This window comes from Bacillus rossius, chromosome 16 (assembly GCF_032445375.1).
Source record: "Bacillus rossius redtenbacheri isolate Brsri chromosome 16, Brsri_v3, whole genome shotgun sequence".
Classification (NCBI taxonomy): domain Eukaryota; kingdom Metazoa; phylum Arthropoda; class Insecta; order Phasmatodea; family Bacillidae; genus Bacillus; species Bacillus rossius.
In genome coordinates this window covers 1,677,776-1,699,087 of record NC_086343.1, presented here as the reverse complement: position 1 = coordinate 1,699,087, position 21,312 = coordinate 1,677,776, and the positions used below count along the sequence as shown (strand labels likewise).

General features: G+C 38.1%; 1 protein-coding gene across 2 annotated transcripts in view; it reads left to right on the top strand.

Annotated features, from left to right (window-relative positions):
• The first annotated feature begins 10,953 nt into the window (after nucleotides 1–10,953).
• Nucleotides 10,954–21,312, top strand: part of LOC134540059 (F-box/LRR-repeat protein 20) — a 43,139-nt gene continuing 32,780 nt past the window's right edge. The window contains exons 1-4 of one of the 2 annotated variants that reach the window (XM_063382518.1): nucleotides 10,974–11,310; nucleotides 16,481–16,570; nucleotides 18,659–18,726; nucleotides 19,225–19,354. In XM_063382518.1, the coding sequence (XP_063238588.1) occupies nucleotides 11,281–11,310; nucleotides 16,481–16,570; nucleotides 18,659–18,726; nucleotides 19,225–19,354 (318 nt within the window). In that variant the 5' untranslated portion in view covers nucleotides 10,974–11,280. Of the gene's footprint in view, nucleotides 11,311–16,480; nucleotides 16,571–18,658; nucleotides 18,727–19,224; nucleotides 19,355–21,312 lie in introns of both variants that reach the window. The other variant, XM_063382519.1, reaches the window with a different exon arrangement.

Here is a 21,312-nt window from a genome sequence, read left to right as displayed (position 1 = left end):
TGATATTTAAAGATATTCCCTGATATTTACAGCCATTCCCTGATTTTTAAAACCTAACTTAACCTAATTAACCTATTCCCGTATTTTTGATGCCATTCCCGGACTTTTAAAGCCATTACCTGATTTTTAAAGCCATTACCTGATTTTTAAAGCCATTCCCTGATTTTTAAAGCCATTCACTGATTTTTAAAACCATTCCCTGATTTTTAAAACCATTCCCTTATTTTTAAAGGTATTCCCTGATTTTTAGAGCCATTCCCTAATTTTTAGAGCAATTCCCTGATTTTTAAAGCCATTCCCTGATATTTACAGCCATTCCCTGATTTTTAAAACCTAACCTAACCTAATTAACCTATTCACGTATTATTGATGCCATTCCCGGACTTTTAAAGCCATTCCCTGATTTATAAAGCAATTCCCTGATTTTTAAGAGCCATTCCCTGATTTTTAAAAGCCATTCCCTGATTTTTAAAGGTATTCCCTGATTTTTAGAGCCATTCCCTGATTTTTAGAGCAATTCCCTAATTTTTAAAGCCATTCCCTGATATTTACAGCCATTCCCTGATTTTTAAAACCTTACCTAACCTAATTAACCTATTCACGTATTATTGATGCCATTCCTGGACTTTTAAAGCCATTCCCTGATTTATAAAGCAATTCCCTGATTTTTAAGAGCCATTCCCTGATTTTTAAAAGCCATTCCCTGATTTTTAAAGCCATTCACTGATTTTTAAAGCCATTCCCTGATTTTTAAAGCCGTTCCCTGAATTTTAAAGCCATTCCCTGATTTTCTAAGCCATTCCCTAATATTTAAAGCCATTTCCTGATTTTTAAAAGCCATTCCCTGATTTTTAAAGCCAAGCCCTGATTTTTAAAGCCATTCCCTGATTTTTAGAGCCATTTTCTGATTTTTAAAGCCATTCCCTGATTTTTAAAGCCATTCCCTGATTTTTACAGCCATTCCCTGATTTTTAAAGCCATTCCATGATTTTTAAAGCCATTCATTTTTATTAAAGCCAATCCCTGATTTTTTGAGCCATTCCCTGATTTTTAAAGCCATTCCCTGATTTTTAAAGCCATTCCCTGTTTTTTAAAGCCATTCCCTGATTTTTAAAGCCATTTCCTGATTTTTAAAGCCATTCCCTGATTTTTAAAGCCAATCCCTGATATTTAAAGCCATTTCCTGATATTTACAGCCACTCCTTGATTTTTAAAACCATTCCCTGATTTTTAAAGCCATTCTCTGATTTTTAAAGCCATTCCCTGATTTTTAAAGCCGTTCCCTGATTTGTAAAGCCATTCCCTGGTTTTTAAAGCCATTCCCTGATTTTTAAAACCATACCCTGTGTTTTAAAGCCATTCTTTGTGTTTTAAAGCCATTCCCTGATTTTTAAAGCCATTCCCTGTGTTTTAAAGCCATTCTTTGTGTTTTAAAGCCATTCCTTGTGTTTTAAAGCCATTCCCTGTGTTTTAAAGCCATTTCCTGTGTTTTAAAGCCATTCCCTGTGTTTTAAACCCATTCCCTGATATTTAAAGCCATTCCCTGATTTTTAAAGCCAATCCCTGATATTTAAAGCCATTTCCTGATATTTACAGCCACTCCTTGATTTTTAAAACCATTCCCTGATTTTTAAAGCCATTCTCTGATTTTTAAAGCCATTCTGTGATTTTTAAAACCATTCCCTGATTTTTAAAGCCATTCCCTGGTTTTTAGAGCCATTCCCTGATTTTTAGAGCAATTCCCTGATTTTTTAAGCCATTCCCTGATTTTAAAAGCCATTTCCTGATTTTTAAAACCATTCCCTGACTTTTAAAGCCATTCCCTGATTTTTAGAGCCATTCCCTGAATTTTAGAGCCTTTCCCTGATTTTTAAAACCATTCCCTGATTTTTAAAACCATTCCTTGATTTTTAATGCCATTCCCTTATTTTTAAAGCCATTCCCTGATTTTTTAAGCCATTCCCTGATTTTTAAATCCATTCCCTGATTTTTAAAACCTAACCTAACCTAATTAACATATTCACGTATTTTTGAAGCCATCCCCGGACTTTTAAAGCCATTCCCTGATATGTAAAGCCATTCCCTGATTTTTAAAACCATTCCCTGATTTTTAAAACCATTCCTTGATTTTTAAAGCCATTCCCTTATTTTTAAAGCCATTCCCTGATTTTTTAAGCCATTCCCTGATTTTAAAAGCCATTTCCTGATTTTTAAAACCATTCCCTGACTTTTAAAGCCATTCCCTGATTTTTAGAGCCATTCCCTGAATTTTAGAGCCAATCCCTGATTTTTAAAACCATTCCCTGATTTTTTAAAGCCATTCCCTGATTTTTTAAGCCATTCCCTGATTTTTTAAGCCATTCCCTGATTTTTAAATCCATTCCCTGATTTTTAAAACCTAACCTAATTAACCTATTCACGTATTTTTGATGCCATCCCCGGACTTTTAAAGCCATTCCCTGATATTTAAAGCCATTCCCTGATTTTTAAAACCATTCCCTGATTTTTAAAGCTATTCACTGATTTTTAAAGCCATTCCCTGATTTTAAAGCCATTCCCTGATTTTTAAAGACATTCCTTGATTTTTAAAGCCATTTCCTGATTTTTAAAGACATTCCCTGATTTTTAAAGCCATTCTTTGATTTTTAAAGCCATTCCCTGATTTTTAAAGCCATTCCCTGATTTTTAAAGCCATTCCATGATTTTTAAAGCCATTCATTTTTTTTAAAGCCAACCCCTGATTTTTAGAGCCATTCCCTGATTTTTAAAGCCATTCCCTGATTTTTAAAGCCATTCCCTGTTTTTTAAAGCCATTCCCTGATTTTTAAAGCCATTCCCTGATTTTTAAAGCCATTTCCTGATTTTTAAAGCCATTCCCTGGTTTTTAAAGCCATTTCCTGATTTTTAAAGCTATTCCCTGTTGTTTAAAGCCATTCCCTGATTTTTAAAGCCATTCCCTGATTTTTTAAGCCATTTCCTGTGTTTTAAAGCCATTCCCTGATTTTTAAAGCCATTCCCTGATTTTTAAAACCATTCCCTGATTTTTAAAGCCATTCCCTGATTTTTAAAGCCATTCCCTGATATTTAAAGCGATTCCCTGATTTTTAAAAGCCATTCCCTGAATTTTAAAGCCGTTCCCTGATTTTTAAAAGCCATTCCCTGATTTTTAAAGCCATTCCCTGATTTTTAAAGCCATTCCCTGATTTTTAAAGCCATTCCCTGATTTTTAAAGCCATTCCCTGTTATTTAAAGCCATTCCCTGATTTTTAAAAGCCATATACTGATTTATAAAAGCCATTCCCTGATTTTTAAAGCCATTCCCTGATTTTTAAAGCCATTCCCTAATCTTTAAAGCCATTCCCTGATTTTTAAAGCCGTTCCCTGATTTTTAAAGCTGTTCCCTGATTTTTAAAGCCGTTCGCTGATTTTTAAAGCCGTTCCCTGATTTTTAAGCCATTCCCTGATTTTTAAAAGCCATTTCCTGATTTTTAAAGCCATTCCCTGATTTTTAAAGCCATTCCCTGATTTTTAAAGCTATTCCCTGATTTTTAAAGCCAGTCCCTGATACTTAAAGCCATTCCCTGATTTTTAAAGCCATTCCCTGATTTTTAAAGCCATTCCCTGATTTTTAAAGGCAACCCTCATTTTTAAAGACATTCAATGATTTTTAAAGCCTAACCTAAACTAACCTAATCTAACCTTACCTATCTAAATCTATTCCCGGATTTTTAAAGGTATTCTCTGATTTTTAAAGCCATTCCCTGATTTTTAAAACCATTCCCTGATTTTTAAAGCCATTCCCTGATTTTTAAAGCCATTCCCTGATTTTTAAATCCATTCCCTGATTTTTAAAACCTAACCTAACCTAATTAACCTATTCCCGGTTTTTTGAAGCCATTCCAGGATTTTTAAAGCCATTCCAGGATTTTTAAAGCCATTCCAGGATTTTCAAAGCCATTCCCTGGTTTTTAAAGCCATTTCCTGATTTTTATGCCTTTCCCTGATTTTTAAAGCCATTCCCTGATTTTTAAAGCCTATCCCTAATTTTTAAAGCCATTCCCTGATTTTTAAAGCCATTCCTTGATTTTTTAACCCATTTTCTGATTTTTAAAGCCATTCCCTGATTTTTATAGCCATTCCCGGATTTTTAAAGCCGTTCCCTGATTATTAAAGCCGTTCCCTGATTTTGAAAGCCATTCCCTGATTTTTAAAGCCATTTCCTGATTTTTAAAGCCATTCCCTGTGTTTTAAAGCCATTCTTTGTGTTTTTAAGCCATTCCCTGTGTTTTAAAGCCATTCCCTGTGTTTTAAAGCCATTCCCTGTGTTTTAAAGCCATTCCCTGTGTTTTAAAGCCATTCCCTGATATTTAAAGCCATTCCCTGATTTTTAAAGCCAATCCCTGATATTTAAAGCCATTTCCTGATATTTACAGCAATTCCTTGATTTTTAATACCATTCCCTGATTTTTAAAGCCATTCCCTGATTTTTAAAGCCATTCCCTGATTTTTAGAGCCATTCCCTGATTTTTAGAGCCATTCCCTGATTTGTAGAGCAATTCCCTGATTTTTAAAGCCATTCCCTGATTTTTAAAGCCATTCCCTGATTTTTAAAGCCTTTCCCTGATTTTTAAAGCCATTCCATGATTTTTTAAGCCATTCCCTGATTTTTGCAGCCATTCCCTGATTTTTAAAGCCATTTCCTGATTTTTAAAGCCATTTCCTGATTTTTAAAGCCATTCCCTGATTTTTAAAGCCATTCCCTGATTTTTAAAAGCCATTTCCTGATTTTTATAGCCATTCCCTGATTTTTAAAGCCATTCCCTGATTTTTAAAGCCATTCCCTGATTTTTAAAGCCATTTCCTGATTTTTAAAGCCATTTCCTGATTTTTAAAGCCATTCCCTGATTTTTAAAGCCATTCCCTGATTTTTAAAAGCCATTCCCTGATTTTGAAAGTCATTCCCTGATTTTTAAAGCCATTTCCTGATTTTTAAAGCCATTCCCTGTGTTTAAAAGCCATTCTTTGTGTTTTAAAGCCATTCTTTGTGTTTTAAAGCCATTCCCTGTGTTTTAAAGCCATTCCCTGTGTTTTAAGCCATTCCCTGTGTTTTAAAGCCATTCCCCGATTTTTAAAGCCATTCCCTGATATTTAAAGCCATTCTCTGATTTTTAAAGCCATTCCCTGATTTTTAAAGCCATTCCCTGATTTTTAAAGCCATTCCCTGATTTTTAAAGACATTCCTTGATATTTAAAGCCTGTCCCTGATATTTAAAGCCATTCCCTGATATTTACAGCCATTTCCTGATTTTTAAAACCTTACCTAACCTAATTAACGTATTCCCATATTTTTGAAGCCATTCCCGGACTTTTAAAATCATTCCCTGATTTTTAAAGCCATTCCATGATTTTTAAAGCCATTCCCTGTGTTTTAAAGCCATTCCCTGATATTAAAAGCCATTCCCTGATTTTAAAAGCCATTCCCTGATTTTTAAAGCCATTCTCTGATTTTTAAAGCCATTCCCTGATTTTTAAAACCATTCCCTGATTTTTAAAGCCATTCCCTGATTTTTAAAGCCATTCCCTGATTTTTAAATCCATTCCCTGATTTTTAAAACCTAACCTAACCTAATTAAACTATTCCCGGATTTTTGAAGCCATTCCAGGATTTTTAAAGCCATTCCCTGATTTTTTAAGCCATTCCCTGATTTTTAAAGCCTTTCCCTGATTTCTAAAGATATTCCCTGATTTTTAAAGCCGTTCCCTGATTTGTAAAGCCATTCCCTGGTTTTTAAAGCCATTCCCTGATTTTTAAAACCATTCCCTGTGTTTTAAAGCCATTCTTTGTGTTTTAAAGCCAATCCCTGATTTTTAAAGCCATTCCCTGTGTTTTAAAGCCATTCTTTGTGTTTTAAAGCCATTCCTTGTGTTTTAAAGCCATTCCCTGTGTTTTAAAGCCATTCCCTGTGTTTTAAATCCATTCCCCGTGTTTTAAAGCCATTCCCTGATATTTAAAGCCATTCCCTGATTTTTAAAGCCAATCCCTGATATCTAAAGCCATTTCCTGATATTTACAGCCACTCCTTGATTTTTAAAACCATTCCCTGATTTTTAAAGCCATTCCCTGATTTTTAAAGCCATTCCCTGATTTTTAAAACCATTCCCTGATTTTAAAAGCCATTCCCTGATTTTTAAAGCCATTCTCTGATTTTTAAAGCCATTCCCTGATTTTTAAAACCATTCCCTGATTTTTAAAGCCATTCCCTGATTTTTAAAGCCATTCCCTGATTTTTAAATCCATTCCCTGATTTTTAAAACCTAACCTAACCTAATTAAACTATTCCCGGATTTTTGAAGCCATTCCAGGATTTTTAAAGCCATTCCCTGATTTTTTAAGCCATTCCCTGATTTTTAAAGCCATTCCCTGATTTTTAAAGATATTCCCTGATTTTTAAAGCCGTTCCCTGATTTGTAAAGCCATTCCCTGGTTTTTAAAGCCATTCCCTGATTTTTAAAACCATACCCTGTGTTTTAAAGCCATTCTTTGTGTTTTAAAGCCATTCCCTGATTTTTAAAGCCATTCCCTGTGTTTTAAAGCCATTTTTTGTGTTTTAAAGCCATTCCTTGTGTTTTAAAGCCATTCCCTGTGTTTTAAAGCCATTCCCTGTGTTTTAACGCCATTCCCTGTGTTTTAAAGCCATTCCCTGATATTTAAAGCCATTCCCTGATTTTTAAAGCCAATCCCTGATATTTAAAGCCGTTTCCTGATTTTTACAGCCACTCCTTGATTTTTAAAACCATTCCCTGTTTTTTAAAGCCATTCCCTGATTTTTAATGCCATTCCCTGATTTTTAAAACCATTCCCTGATTTTTAAAGCCATTCCCTGGTTTTTAGAGCCATTCCCTGATTTTTAAAGCCATTCCCTGATTTTTAAAGCCATTCCCTGATTTTTAAAGCTATTCCCTGATTTTTAAAGCCAGTCCCTGATACTTAAAGCCATTCCCTGATTTTTAAAGCCATTCCCTGATTTTTAAAGACATTCAATGATTTTTAAAGCCTAACCTAAACTAACCTAATCTAACCTTACCTATCTAAATCTATTCCCGGATTTTTAAAGGTATTCTCTGATTTTTAAAGCCATTCCCTGATTTTTAAAACCATTCCCTGATTTTTAAAGCCATTTCCTGATTTTTAAAGCCATTCCCTGATTTTTAAATCCATTCCCTGATTTTTAAAACCTAACCTAAACTAATTAACCTATTCCCAGTTTTTGAAGCCATTCCAGGATTTTTAAAGCCATTCCAGGATTTTTAAAGTCATTCCCTGGTTTTTAAAGCCATTTCCTGATTTTTATGCCTTACCCTGATTTTTAGAGCCATTCCCTGATTTTTAGAGCCATTCCCTGATTTTTAGAGCAATTCCCTGATTTTTAAAGCCATTCCCTGATTTTTAAAGCCATTCCCTGATTTTTAAAGCCTTTCCCTGATTTTTAAAGCCATTCCATGATTTTTTAAGCCATTCCCTGATTTTTGCAGCCATTCCCTGATTTTTAAAGCCATTTCCTGATTTTTAAAGCCATTTCCTGATTTTTAAAGCCATTCCCTGATTTTTAAAGCCATTCCCTGATTTTTAAAAGCCATTCCCTGTGTTTTAAAGCCATTCCCTGTGTTTTAAAGCCATTCCTTGTGTTTTAAAGCCATTCCCTGATTTTTAAAACCATTCCCTGATTTTTAAAGCCATTCCCTGATTTTTAGATTCATTCCCTGATTTTTAGAGCCATTCCCTGATTTTTAGAGCAATTCCCTGATTTTTAAAGCCATTCCCTGATTTTTAAAGCCATTCCCTGATTTTTAAAGCCTTTCCCTGATTTTTAAAGCCATTCCATGATTTTTTAAGCCATTCCCTGATTTTTGCAGCCATTCCCTGATTTTTAAAGCCATTTCCTGATTTTTAAAGCCATTTCCTGATTTTTAAAGCCATTCCCTGATTTTTAAAGCCATTCCCTGATTTTTAAAAGCCATTCCCTGATTTTTAAAGCCATTCCCTGATTTTTAAAGCCATTCCCTGATTTTTAAAGCCATTCCCTGATTTTTAAAGCCATTTCCTGATTTTTAAAGCCATTTCCTGATTTTTAAAGCCATTTCCTGATTTTTAAAGCCATTTCCTGATTTTTAAAGCCATTCCCTGATTTTTAAAGCCATTCCCTGATTTTTAAAAGCCATTCCGTGATTTTGAAAGCCATTCCCTGATTTTTAAAGCCATTTCCTGATATTTAAAGCCATTCCCTGTGTTTTAAAGCCATTCTTTGTGTTTTAAAGCCATTCTTTGTGTTTTAAAGCCATTCCCTGTGTTTTAAAGCCATTCCCTGTGTTTTAAGCCATTCCCTGTGTTTTAAAGCCATTCCCCGATTTTTAAAGCCATTCCCTGATATTTAAAGCCATTCTCTGATTTTTAAAGCCATTGCCTGATATTTAAAGCCATTGCCTGATATTTAAAGCCATTCCCTGATATTTAAAGCCATTCCCTGTTTTTTAAAGCTATTCCCTGATTTTTTAAGCCATTCCCTGATTTTTAAAGCCATTCCTTTGATTTTTAAAGCCATTCCCTGATTTTTAAAGCCATTCCCTGATATTTAAAGCCTGTCCCTGATATTTAAAGCCATTTTCTGATATTTACAGCCATTTCCTAATTTTTAAAACCTTACCTAACCTAATTAACGTATTCCCATATTTTTGAAGCCATTCCCGGACTTTTAAAATCATTCCCTGATTTTTAAAGCCATTCCATGATTTTTAAAGCCATTCCCTGTGTTTTAAAGCCATTCCCTGATATTAAAAGCAATTCCCTAATTTTAAAAGCCATTCCCTGATTTTTAAAGCCATTCTCTGATTTTTAAAGCCATTCCCTGATTTTTAAAACCATTCCCTGATTTTAAAGCCAATCCCTGATTTTTAAAGCCATTCCCTGATTTTTAAATCCATTCCCTGATTTTTAAAACCTAACCTAACCTAATTAAACTATTCCCGGATTTTTGAAGCCATTCCAGGATTTTTAAAGCCATTCCCTGATTTTTTAAGCCATTCCCTGATTTTTAAAGCCATTCCCTGATTTTTAAAGATATTCCCTGATTTTTAAAGCCGTTTCCTGATTTGTAAAGCCATTCCCTGGTTTTTAAAGCCATTCCCTAATTTTTAAAACCATTCCCTGTGTTTTAAAGCCATTCTTTGTGTTTTAAAGCCATTAGACAGGCAGGCAGGCTGGGCCAGTGATCGCCCACGCATCAGAGGAGGAGGCGGCAACCCTACCTGAGGGCACTACACCCGTCGTGGAGGAACCCGACGACGAGGCAGGAGATACCCCGGGTATACCCGAACGAAGGAGGCAACCTTACTCTAGCGGGCCATCCAACAACCACGACGCGAGCAACCGCCGTACAACACCGACGGAAGACCACAACAACACCACCACAACCACCACTCGGACGCCTCACGACCCACCAGAAGCGCCAGACGAACCGCCCACACGTCAAGTGATGAGACCCGCCAGGGACAGGCGGCCCCCGGGGTACCTGGCCGAGTACGATCTCGGGAGGGCCGAAAGAGGCCACCGCGGCCCCCGCAATCCTGAGGGCACGACGGAGAAAACTCGACCACCGGTGGACACGCACTACTACCTGCGACCGCCCAGAGCCCCAACCGCCTGGACATGATGTGAAAACTAGGCCACCACACCACACCACCACACGACCACAACACTGCACACCACCACCTACCTCATCACGCCTCCAAGTGGCCCCACCAGCTGCAGCCACCAGGTCCAGAGCGCAGGCCCCACCAGCCGCAGCCACCCCAGGCGCCAGGATGGGGAGTCAACGACATGCTAGGGGTGCAAACCGCCGCAGAGCCTGATCGCGTGCAAGGCCGGGCTTCTTCGGTGGGGGGCGTTTGACGTCGTACCGACCGAAGGCCATTAGCCCGGCCTCAGCCCGCAGTACTGGCTCCTGCTGGCGGAACGTACCCCTCGCCAAGTCTTCACCCAAATGAGACGAGCGGCGTAACCTTGGTGCATGGAGGGAGTGTCCCCCCCCCTCCGCACGCCAACCCCTGAGGCAGTTCTGATCAGCTCGCGGCCCGGAGCAGACGTGCGCGTACCGTGGGGAGCCTTCAAGTTTTGTCTCTGATTCCTCACGACTGGTAACTATAGTCATCACCGAATACCTTTTTCAACGCAACTCCCCACGCGACTCTGGGTCGGTTTTTTTTTGTCTACGGTGCAGGGATTAACCCGGCCGTCGCTACTTTCAAGCCACTTTCAAGCTACTTTCAAGTCAAGCCACCGAGTCTAGGGGACACGCTGGGGCCGATCGACCCACTCACGGTTAGACGACAGAGCTAGCCTGGCGCCCTCCCGGAAAACACCCCAATTTTCACGTACAGCTCCTTAGACTCGCCGCGGGAATCGCACCCGAAACCCCGGCTGATGGCACTTTTGACTCTTTTTGTTTATTCATCCCGCTAGGTCAAATGGGGTTTTAATGATTTTCCATTTAAAAAAGAAAAATGTAGTGCCCAAACGTTACTTGAAAGAATTGAGTTACCACCTGATCGTTTCTGTGATAACTAAGGAGAATTTTAATTAGCAGATCTCATTTAGTCCAAAGTTTAAATAAATAATAAATGAACAGTTTTTTAAACACAGGATCACTTTCAGCACATTAAAATTGTATCGAGCATCCTGCAAATAAGATTATGCAAAAAATTCAAAAGGCTATTATTATTATTAATATTATTATTAATATTATTATCATACGACGGAAAAAAGCCAGTTCGATAGCTGGAAACACGTTGCTAATCGATTTGTGTTATACATATCAATTTATATCAATGCACTTTCGATCACGGTATTTCATTTGTAGATTCATAGATGGCAGCGTAATCGGCGATTGTTTGTAGGTACAGAAAAACAGCGTTGAGTTTCCGGTCTTTATGATATATGGTCGTTGGTCCTTGGTGTTGTTATACTTGTTTTGTAGGTGAGCTTTCGCTCTTTTTCTGTTATTATTATTTGTTTCGGTTGACACGTTCAAGAAAATGAAGAAAGAATTAAAAGGATTCTATAAAGTAAATTTAAAACATTATAATTGTGTTTATAATACGGAATCGGTGGCAAGTGTACGAAGTTAATACTGTGATATATTATTGAAATAGCATGTCGGTTATGCACTACTTTCCGTATTACACCTATCTGTAATTCTTGAAAACAAGTTTTCACATCTTAGGAAGATGATCCACACCAACAGAAATAAGCTGGAGGTATAGTAAATTAAATTTATTGTTCAAATTTACTAAATTAAATGGTTGTTTGAACTTGTACACTGTCCGCCATTAGTGCGTGTGTCAAACAGCTGATCTGGTGGTCCAAAACGATCAGAATATTTGTTCTATTGGGCAATCGTTTTATCTGAAGGTATGTATATTATGTTTGTGTATGTTGTAACTGAAAAGTTCTGTAATGAAAAGATATGTTTTGGTTATTAATAATATAGATGTATCGAAACTTTGTGAAGATAAAGAGAACAAAGGGAAAGTCATTTATTATTAATAGCCATATCATCCCGAAGCTGATGTGCTTGAGAAATACTAAGGATGCGTACTTCAAGGTTTAGTATGCCTTCGTATTGTAGTATGTTTAGTTTTTATTCTCAATTTAAATAGGCTTTATGACTACTAAAGGCCCTGGCAGAATGAACAGTGCTGATGGCAATGCTGATGGCTGCTAGCTGCTGATTGGTGGCAGAATCAGCCAATGAATCGGGCAAATGCGATGCTGATGGCAGATCCCAAATTCACTAGGCACATCACGGCCGATGGCTGATGGACAGATCGCCGCATCAGCGGTAAAATCGACAGTCATGTTGTAATTTTGTCTGTCAGTTGTTTGTTTGCAAACTTTGACGCTCGTGTTATCTGCTGTGATGATAAAAATCACGTGGACCTTTGTCAACAATTCGAGATTTTTGTTGCTGTTTTAATTCGCTTTAATATAGAATAAAATAACTGTCTAATTCCTTTTACTTACAAGTTTTTCTTATAATACTTTGTTTCGTGTCAGTTTTACATGTGTACTTTAGTTTGAATTAATATAACGGGAGGGAATTCTCATACGAGTAGGTATTTCAAATTGATAATAATATTTGCGGAATTATATTTAATAAAAGGTTGCGCAAAATAAAATCATTATCGTAAAAATATTAATAGCCTTTGTTTTTGCACAATGGATTTTCAAAATATTGATGATGAGGATTCAGAACTTGCCATTGCCGTTATAGTTATGGGATATGTACTGTTGTCGTATGCTGCCTTGCAACACATGCAGCCCAGCCGCAGATATTGGGTTCACCCAATTAATAGGAAAAGGGACGATGAAGGAGAGTTCGCCACCTTCTTCACACAGTGCCTTGAAACAAGCCATGACCAATTTTTTGTGTATACCATTTTATCTCATACTTTTCAATAGGTCTATATTAACTACCGAAATATAAAAAATAATTTTGAGTCCTACCTGAAAGTTTTACAACATCCCCGACAGATGCCCAAGCATTTTCTTTCATGAAAACATTTCGGTAATCTTTGTGCCGTATGTTGAACAGCAATTCTCGCTGCCGAACACAGTCTATTAACAAATCAGTAATGTCGTCCAGCTCCATACTAATTATTAAGAACAAACTTGTGAATATCCAGTACAGAACTCAGCAACAACTGACCAGAAAAGTCGTTTTCACGGCAAAACGACGAATAATGAAGTGATTGTCGTCTTTTGTTCATATAAACATTAAGAACAGGAAAGGGTTTATTTATTCCTCCGTTTTAAACAAGGAATAATGTTAACACATTTAAGTTGCATTACGATCTATCTTATTCTGTAGGTTCCCAGTTGACAGCATATTTTAATGTAAACAAACGTCCACGTCTGCTGAAAATCATATTAAATTTGTTGCGCCCGAACCAACACATAAACACAGTTTACTGCGCATGCGCGAATGCACAGTTTTCAAAATACATTACAATTGGTTGCTGGTGGTTGTCACGTGATGGCTGGTGTGCTGACCAGCCATGAAAAGATGAAGTTGGCCGAACTTGGCCAGCCATTAGCCATCAGCCACATTCGAATGCTGGTGGTGACGTAGTAGTGAAACAAATGGCCAATCAGAGTTCACCAGCCATCAGCATTGCCATCAGCACTGTTCATTCTGCCAGGGCCTTTAATACAATATGATGGCAAGTGTAGGTATGCGTCAAAATCGAAGTGAAATTTAAATTATTTTTTAACTAAATAAGAGTCAGTGTAGTGTAGAAATTGTCGTGGTGCGTGTACTTTAAAAGTATAGGCAGTGGCACAAATAGGCTAGACATGCATAAGGAGTGGAAGTGTGTGATATGTAAAGCTTGTGTGGACAGCAAGTGTGTGACTAGGTTAGGGATATGTGGGACGGTGAAATGTAAGGAATGCGGGAAAGTGTGGAGGAAGAGGGATAGTGGCATCCAATGTGATAACATGCGATGACTGGTTTCTCTTTGCTTGTGAAGGTGGACAGAGGGGGTAGAAGGTCTCGAGAATAAAGAGTGGATTTGCAAGAAGGGTGGCTTAGCAAAAGAAGGTAGGTCAAATGCTGACTGTGCGAAGGATGGGGGGGAATCAATTGCAGTTAATGGGAAGGGAGTCAGGGCAGTAGGGTGTAAACCAGTTGAAGGAATGGTTGTGAAATATATTCTGTACAATGCTAATTAAAGGAGGGGAGATTTGGAAAGAGGAGAAAGCTAAGGGAAAGAAATGGAGAAAGGAAATCTCACAGGAGGTGGAGCAGCTACCACAACACACTCCACCCCAACAGAACTCGCACCAGTGGGCTCCATGTGAACCTAGCTTTCGCTAGTCCCCCCTCACGGCACTCTCAGATACCAACACCGAGTCGGTTCCGGTTGTCCCTGACAAGAGCGCTCTGCTTTGCCCCTTTGAGGCCCTTTTAAGGTTAGCAATTAGCCTTTTATGTATTTATTTTTTTTGGTGGTTGGAGCAAGTACTCCGCGGGCTTATTCCAGCCAAGCAGAGGCCATTTATCCCACTCCCTAGGACTCCAGGCCTCTCGCCCCAAATGTAACCACATGTTACCTGGGAGATACCTGCAGTATCTGACCTGCAGTCACCGTGATCACATCTTGTGCTCGGGCTTCATCGCCCACGACTTTGACATTTTCAGCCGCAACTAAATTAAAGATGTAATCTCTTAAGTTCGGGAGTTTACCCTAATTTTTCTTTTCATCTAGTTTGCTAGGCGCTATAGTTCAGCCGAGTAGCTAGTGCTTACGATGTCTCGCGATGGTTCGCCACTACCACTCGCGACGCCTCTCTTGAGGGAGCGACTCACTTCACTCCAACCCCAGACTGGTAAGTGGAAAATTCAACGTCATGTTGGCTATATTTGACTTCCCATTTCATCTTATGCCCTAACTTTTCTATTTGTTTGGATTATTGACCACTGGACCCCGTTTTTAGTTCAAGAGTAGGAGCATGTTCAGGGCAGAACCGTGTTAAGCAAATAAATGGCATTACTTGAAGTCAAATGCGAGAATCACGAGCTCACAGCCCAGTCCAACCTCAAACCCCTTCCAACCCTACCCCTTTCCTTCCATTGGAAACACCGGTGGTGTCAGGTAACAAAGAATCGCACCATCACAACCACTTTCAGGTACGCTGTACTGAGCAGACACGGCCTCTCTTCCTCATGAGGCCTGGATTTCTGTCCCAATATGGGTCAGGGAGAGGGTGCTAGTGGTGCACTCCCACTTCCCCCACCTGCTCTATTGTGGGGGGAGTACTCCAGACAAACTCTTAACATTACATTTTTAATTCACGTTTATTACGTGGGGTAGTGATTGGAATTGGAGATTACACATAGTGTATAGATTAAGCAGTAAGCAAGCAAGTATTTGTTGATGGATTGAGGTACAGTCTGTAATCCCCAAAAGTAACAGAGAAACCACACAAAAAAAAGATTGGCTGCATACTGATAATTTTAACCATTTGTTTTCGTAGTTAATGGTAAAGAAAGAAATCTCATCCATATAAATTTTTTAACTCATTTTAGTGTTATAGAGAGGAGATTTTCTTTTTAAAAAAATTTACTTTTAAAGGTCAGACATTTCTGCTGTGCAAAATCATCTTTTCAAGTACCCAGTATTTGAATACCTAACATAATATTTACATTATCTTTGAAAGATTTGTGCAATGGGAGTGCATGACTTGATGTAGGCTTTTGGACATACGCCATTGCTTAGCACATGTATGTCTGCAGAAGAAAACTACAAAAAAACACAAATGACAAAAACACAAATTAAGCAAAAATTGCTGTTGTCAGGATTTAACGCCACACAATATTCCACAACAGGAATATGGTCAACAAACAAGGAAACAACAAAGAAAAATGGACTAACAGAACGAAAAAAAACCCACAAATGATGACAGCACAAAAATTCCGAACCAAAAAAAAATCAACACAACAGTTGAAACGAGACAAAAAACACAGCAAAACGAAAAGACAAAACAAACACAATAGTTTTCCAAAAAAAAAAAACAAAAAACAAAAAGAGAAACGAAAAAAAGCCCACAAATGATGACAGCACAAAAAATATTGAACCCAAAAAATTCAGCACAACAGTCAAAACGAGACAAAAACACAACCAAACGAAAAGACGAAACAAACACAACAGTTTTCTAAAACAGAAACAAGCGACGTTTCGGGAACTGCTATCTGCTCCCGTCCTCGGGCAGAGACGCACATGGTACGGAAACACAGGTGCGTGTTTTTTGTCTCGTTTCAACTGTTGTGTTGATTTTTTTTTTTTTTTTTCGGAATTTTTGTGCTGTCATCATTTGTGGGTTTTTTTTCGTTCTGTTAGTCCATTTTTCTTTGTTTTTTCCTTGTTTGTTGACCATATTCCTGTTGTGGAATATTGTGTGGCGTTAAATCCTGACAACAGCAATTTTTGCTTAGTTTGTGTTATTGTCATTTGTGTTTTTTTGTAGTTTTCTTCTGCAGACATACATGTGCTAAGCAATGGCGTATGTCCAAAAGCCTACATCAAGTCATAATATTTACAATAATTTGAAGGTTGTTTTGTTAAGTTTAACTACTTAAGTTTTATAATTGTGGGAGTTTTTCGCTGCTCGGATGCACTCTGTATGAAAGTTTTACTTGCCACATGTGTCTGCGTTCACGGAAGTTCCCGCATATATCGGTGGCCGTGCCTGTTTGCGGGAACGCCATTGACTTTAGCTACCACGTGACTTTAGAACACGACAGCTACACCCTGCACACCTTGTCGTTAGTGCTTGCTTTTTGTTTTCCTGGTTTTAACATCGAGCATCTACATTTTCCTTGTTTCTTTCTTTTTGTTTTGTTTTAGTTGTTACTGTGTTGCGCAGGGAGGTGGGAAGGCGTGGTGGTTGCCGGCTAGGAACAAGAAAGAGCGCTCTAGTTTGTCGGTGAACAGCGTGAAGCAAAGCTACATGCAGGTACAGTCTTGCGCACACCACATGCTTGCTTGTTTCTGAGCGTAGCAGCCTTCTAACCTCTGCTGCCAACCACATCATACACTTGTGCTCTCAAACTGACCAATCGAGCATCTGCCAGTAAAATATCTCCTCTCTATCTTCCCTAGACATTTTGCGCTGTTTTTTCAAACCATGGTTGAATGCAGCAAGCAGTTTTTAGACATTTCTTTCTTTTCTGTTTATGGCCACATTGTGTGTTTGGCTCAACCCACTTTAAAGAAGAAAGTGCGACATATATTGAAAAATAAAGCTGCGCGAGCTGGCTACTCAGTGTCCGTACTGACTTACGTCACTGGAGTTACATCACTGGTTTGTTGGGTGTGATGTCCTAATTGCGACACCCTTAAGGAGAGTTCCCGGAAACATTTACTTGAACGTTTAAGTGTACAAACTCCTGGTACCTGCAGTTGGAAGCTGAGTGAAAGAACTTGATTAGGCACTTGATTGGCACACAGTCTCGGTGACAGTCTTGGTAATTCTTTCAGCCTTGGGAATGCATATTGCTTGGAGTTGAGCTAGGTGTCTTCCTGTTGGGTACTGCAGTGATGGTCCGCTCGCTCATGTCCACAGTCCTTTTGCTCTTAGATACCTTGCATAATGTACATCCTTGTAGTGCAGCTCTACCTCAAATATTTCACCTACAAACTAGCAGACATATATAGTAATTTTTAATTTTACCTCTAGTAAAAATATAAAAATTTTATGTTTAAATTTTATTTGCCCAAAACATTCTCTCTTGATTTATTTAAATTAATTAGCCAACACAAAATACTTTTTAGAACTCGGGAATAGCTGTAGAAAAAATAGGTTGCTGAAATGATCATGATATTTAACATTCTAATCTGTTTAGCAAATTTTATAGCCACTATCTTGAAAAGTCTTGTAAAAATGGCGGAACAGACTAAGGTGAGGGATACCTGCCTCAAGCTTTTATTGGGGAACTGTTTTGCTGTAGTTGTGAAAGAAATGTTTCCTTTGTTTTTTAAGTAGGCCTTTGACCAAATTTGTCTTAAGAAACTTTTATGTTCTTCCAAATTTTCCTTGTGCTTCATGATTGTTAGGTTATGCCATTTAACGTCTGTGTGCATAATTATTTTTTGCAGGTGATTGTTTTTATTTAATCTTTGAATACTATCATCTTAAATTCTTACAGCGAATTGTAAAGCATGGATGTGGAGAAAGAGGGCGGTTCTGCTCAACTTTGGGCATCCCTAAAAAAAAGTCTGCTCTTCTTTTAATCTTACTTTTGGAAGACAGTTTTGTACTGCTCAAAAAATTCAAATACTTCAAAAAGTTGTGATGTTATTTTATTCCTTTCATGGAAATTTGTATGCTACATTATAATTTTATTTTATTTCTGTTAGTATGATATTGACATACTTTTTAATGCCTACTTCTATTATGTTAAATATTTAACTTAGTAGTTAGTACCTTTGATTGAAGTAATTTTTTATATCATAGTTCATACATACCCTACATCTCGCTCTATCATGCTTTTTGAGGATCGAAGAGAAAGGGCCCTATCATGCTTTTTGAGGATTGAAGAGAAAGGTTTTGCATGTGAGAATGTTTTCAATAGTTGGTTAGATTCTCCTTCAATGATGAGTAATTTGTGTCTTGGGAGTGTTGTTTTCTGTTTTTACAATGTTGAATTAATGTTGATTTAAAATTATGTGTGGTGAAGCTAGAGTGTAGTAAAGGGTGTGTGCTAGCGGTCCAAACTGTCGTGGTTGTTGGCATGTTGTTTATCTTTTGAAATATTATAGCCCTTTTTAATTTTTTAAAGAAATACTGGGGGTTAAAAAGAAAACACTAAACAATTAACTGTATCAAATTATAAATTAATATTCATAATATTTAATCTAAAGCACAGGTCTGCTGGAATGATAAATGTAAACTAAAAACGTGAGTATTTTGTACTACACATGATTTTGGCTGACATAATTCAATGAGTGGCAGACAAATATGACAAAAATAATCCTACCTTGTTTTCAGTCAGTACTTACAGTTAATGTATGGTGGCAAATAACGGCTTGCTGGTCTGTGCAGCTGACGCGGGTGTTCTCTGATGATGAAGCACAGATCAACAAGAAGCTGCCGAAGGAGCTTCTGCTCAGGTGAGTGCTAGCCATCTCGACTCATCGCACCGGTATCTGTGTTTCGATCCCTAGGGGTTGTGAGCAAGGCAGGTTTCAAGCTGCGAGCAACCTCACTTTTTAAAGTGGTAAGTTTGTAGAAGAGTTCACTGCTGTCACTTATCCTAATTATGTAACCATTCATTTAGTGTTATATTAATTGTAGCAGTCGGGTTAAGCATTTTTAGCTTTTATTGTGTAGTTTACATAATAATGTAAAAGACAGTACGTGATTTTTTGAAAGTTTAGAAAAATAAACTTCAAACTCTCTTAATCACAGCTAAAGCAGTGTTATCTGTGTCAGGCTCCAGATCATTGGCCATGAGACAATCACATAGTCTTTCATGATTCAGGTTTTGTGGATGATGGTGCACTTCTCACAGCACTTCCATTCCTGCGAGCAATACTCTCCATTGCACCGTTGCTGGACCAATCCTGCCAGGATGCTCTGGTTACAAGCTGTTGGTGCGTGTGTGGCAGGATCTTCTCGTACCTGGACGTGGTATCGCTGTGCCGCTGCGCGCAGGTTTCGCGCGCGTGGAATGTGCTGGCCCTTGACGGCAGCAACTGGCAGAGGATAGACCTGTTTGAGTTCCAAAAAGATGTGGAGGTGAGTGTAGTTGCCTCGTTTTTATTTTTTTTAATGTTATTTCTAGTTCTGGCTTAAAAAAAAAAACCATCAGTCGATTGTAACTTTAGATGGAATATCTATTATCAGTACTACATAAACTGATGATAGTGACAGCCAGCTCGGTCACTGGGTGTCTGTGATCTCTCTGCCTAGGTCACTCCCTTATGTATGGCCGAGGCGGTGATTACATTGTCATTTGGAACTCGAAAGTATCATGTTCATTTAGCCCGGATGTATTATTGAACAATTGGCACATATTTACAGTCACACAGTCCTAATTTTAAACATCAAGTGACATTTTTACACCCGTTTCACATTGATGCCAGAGAGTGAGGCTATACAGCAGGAATTCATGCCCGTTGTGTAACAGTTCGAGGTGTGTGGATCCTGAAACTCAGAGAATAAGCAAGTCAAATCTTTAGTATCACAACACTGTACTCACCAACAGGCAACACCAGGAGACTGCTGGTTGCTTGTGCATATGTTCGATTGTATACTAGGGGGAAAGGTGGTTTTCAAAGTCGGGGAACTAACATTTTAAGTATCAAAATTTACGTAGTTACTATACATATCTTACATGTTTGTTAAACCATTATCTTTCGTAATAATCAATAATTTCAATAAAAGAAAATGTGCAAGTGTTATTTTGAGAATTTTTTATATACAGCGAAACCCCTTATTTACATTACCGTTATTTACGTTTTCCTGTTATTTGCACTGTATTCTTCAGGTCCCGTTTAGTTCCCATTTAGTCCAATACAATACTTTCATGCGAATTACGTCTCAAAAATCAAATCCATCCCGCTATTTACGTCACATAACAACCATAAACAACTTGGTGCAATTGCCATAGATGATGAAAATGTAAAAGAATTGTCCGAGAATAAACATGTGAAACGCGTCAAAGATTGCGTCATATCGAAAACCACAACAAACACATTACAAGATGGCGATGAAGTTGTGCTGGCTCTATTTGCGCTGCGAGCGCTGTCGAGTTTCTGGACGATATTTTAATCACATACAGTGAAACCTCGATTATACGTACACTCACGGTTCTCCAAATTTGTCCTTACGACCGAGTTGTACGTACGAACCAGCGAGGCCAAATTACGTCCATTTGTGGCTATCCCCCTCCCCTCCATTTTTCCCACCGCTACCGCGGGAAATGAATTGCAGTTGCCGTGTGCTGCTGCCACGGGAAATGACCTGCCGTGACTATATATTATGCGGATGTATTTTCAATCGAAATTATATCCTATTCGTGCAGAAACAACACTTGAGCTAATCAAATGTAAAAATAAAAATAAAAAACTTGACACTGAAGGAAGAGAACTTTTATTTCCATAGAAGAAAAGTCTGCCCAAGGTGTGAAGGTAGCTAAGGATCGGTTGACATTGTTTTTGGGTGGAAATGCGGCAGGAGACTTTAAGTTCAAGCCTCTTTTAGTTTACCATTCAGAAAATCCAAGGGCGTTGAAGAATGTGAATAAATCCCATCTTCCCGTCACATGGAAGGCCAACAAAAAAGAATGGGTAACACAAGCTCTTTTTCATGATTGGTATGAGAACCTCTTCGGTCCCGCTGTAGAGAAATATCTTGATGGAAAAAATATTGCAAAGAAAGTTTTACTCCTCATGGATAATGTGCCAGGTCACCCGTCTAAGGAAACACTAGAAAAACTGCTTGGTTTTGTGGAAGTAGTTTTCATGCCACCAAACACAACGTCACTTATCCAGCCCATGGATCAGGGGGTAATTTCTACATTCAAGAGGTACTACATGAGAAAAATGCTAGCAGAAATTGTAAGGATAACCAATGGGGAAAATGCACCAAGTCTGTGGGATTTCTGGAGAACATTTAATATCAAAGATGCGATTGATTACATTGGATGTGCTTGGCAAGAACTAAAAAAGAAAACCATGAATGGTGTGTGGAGA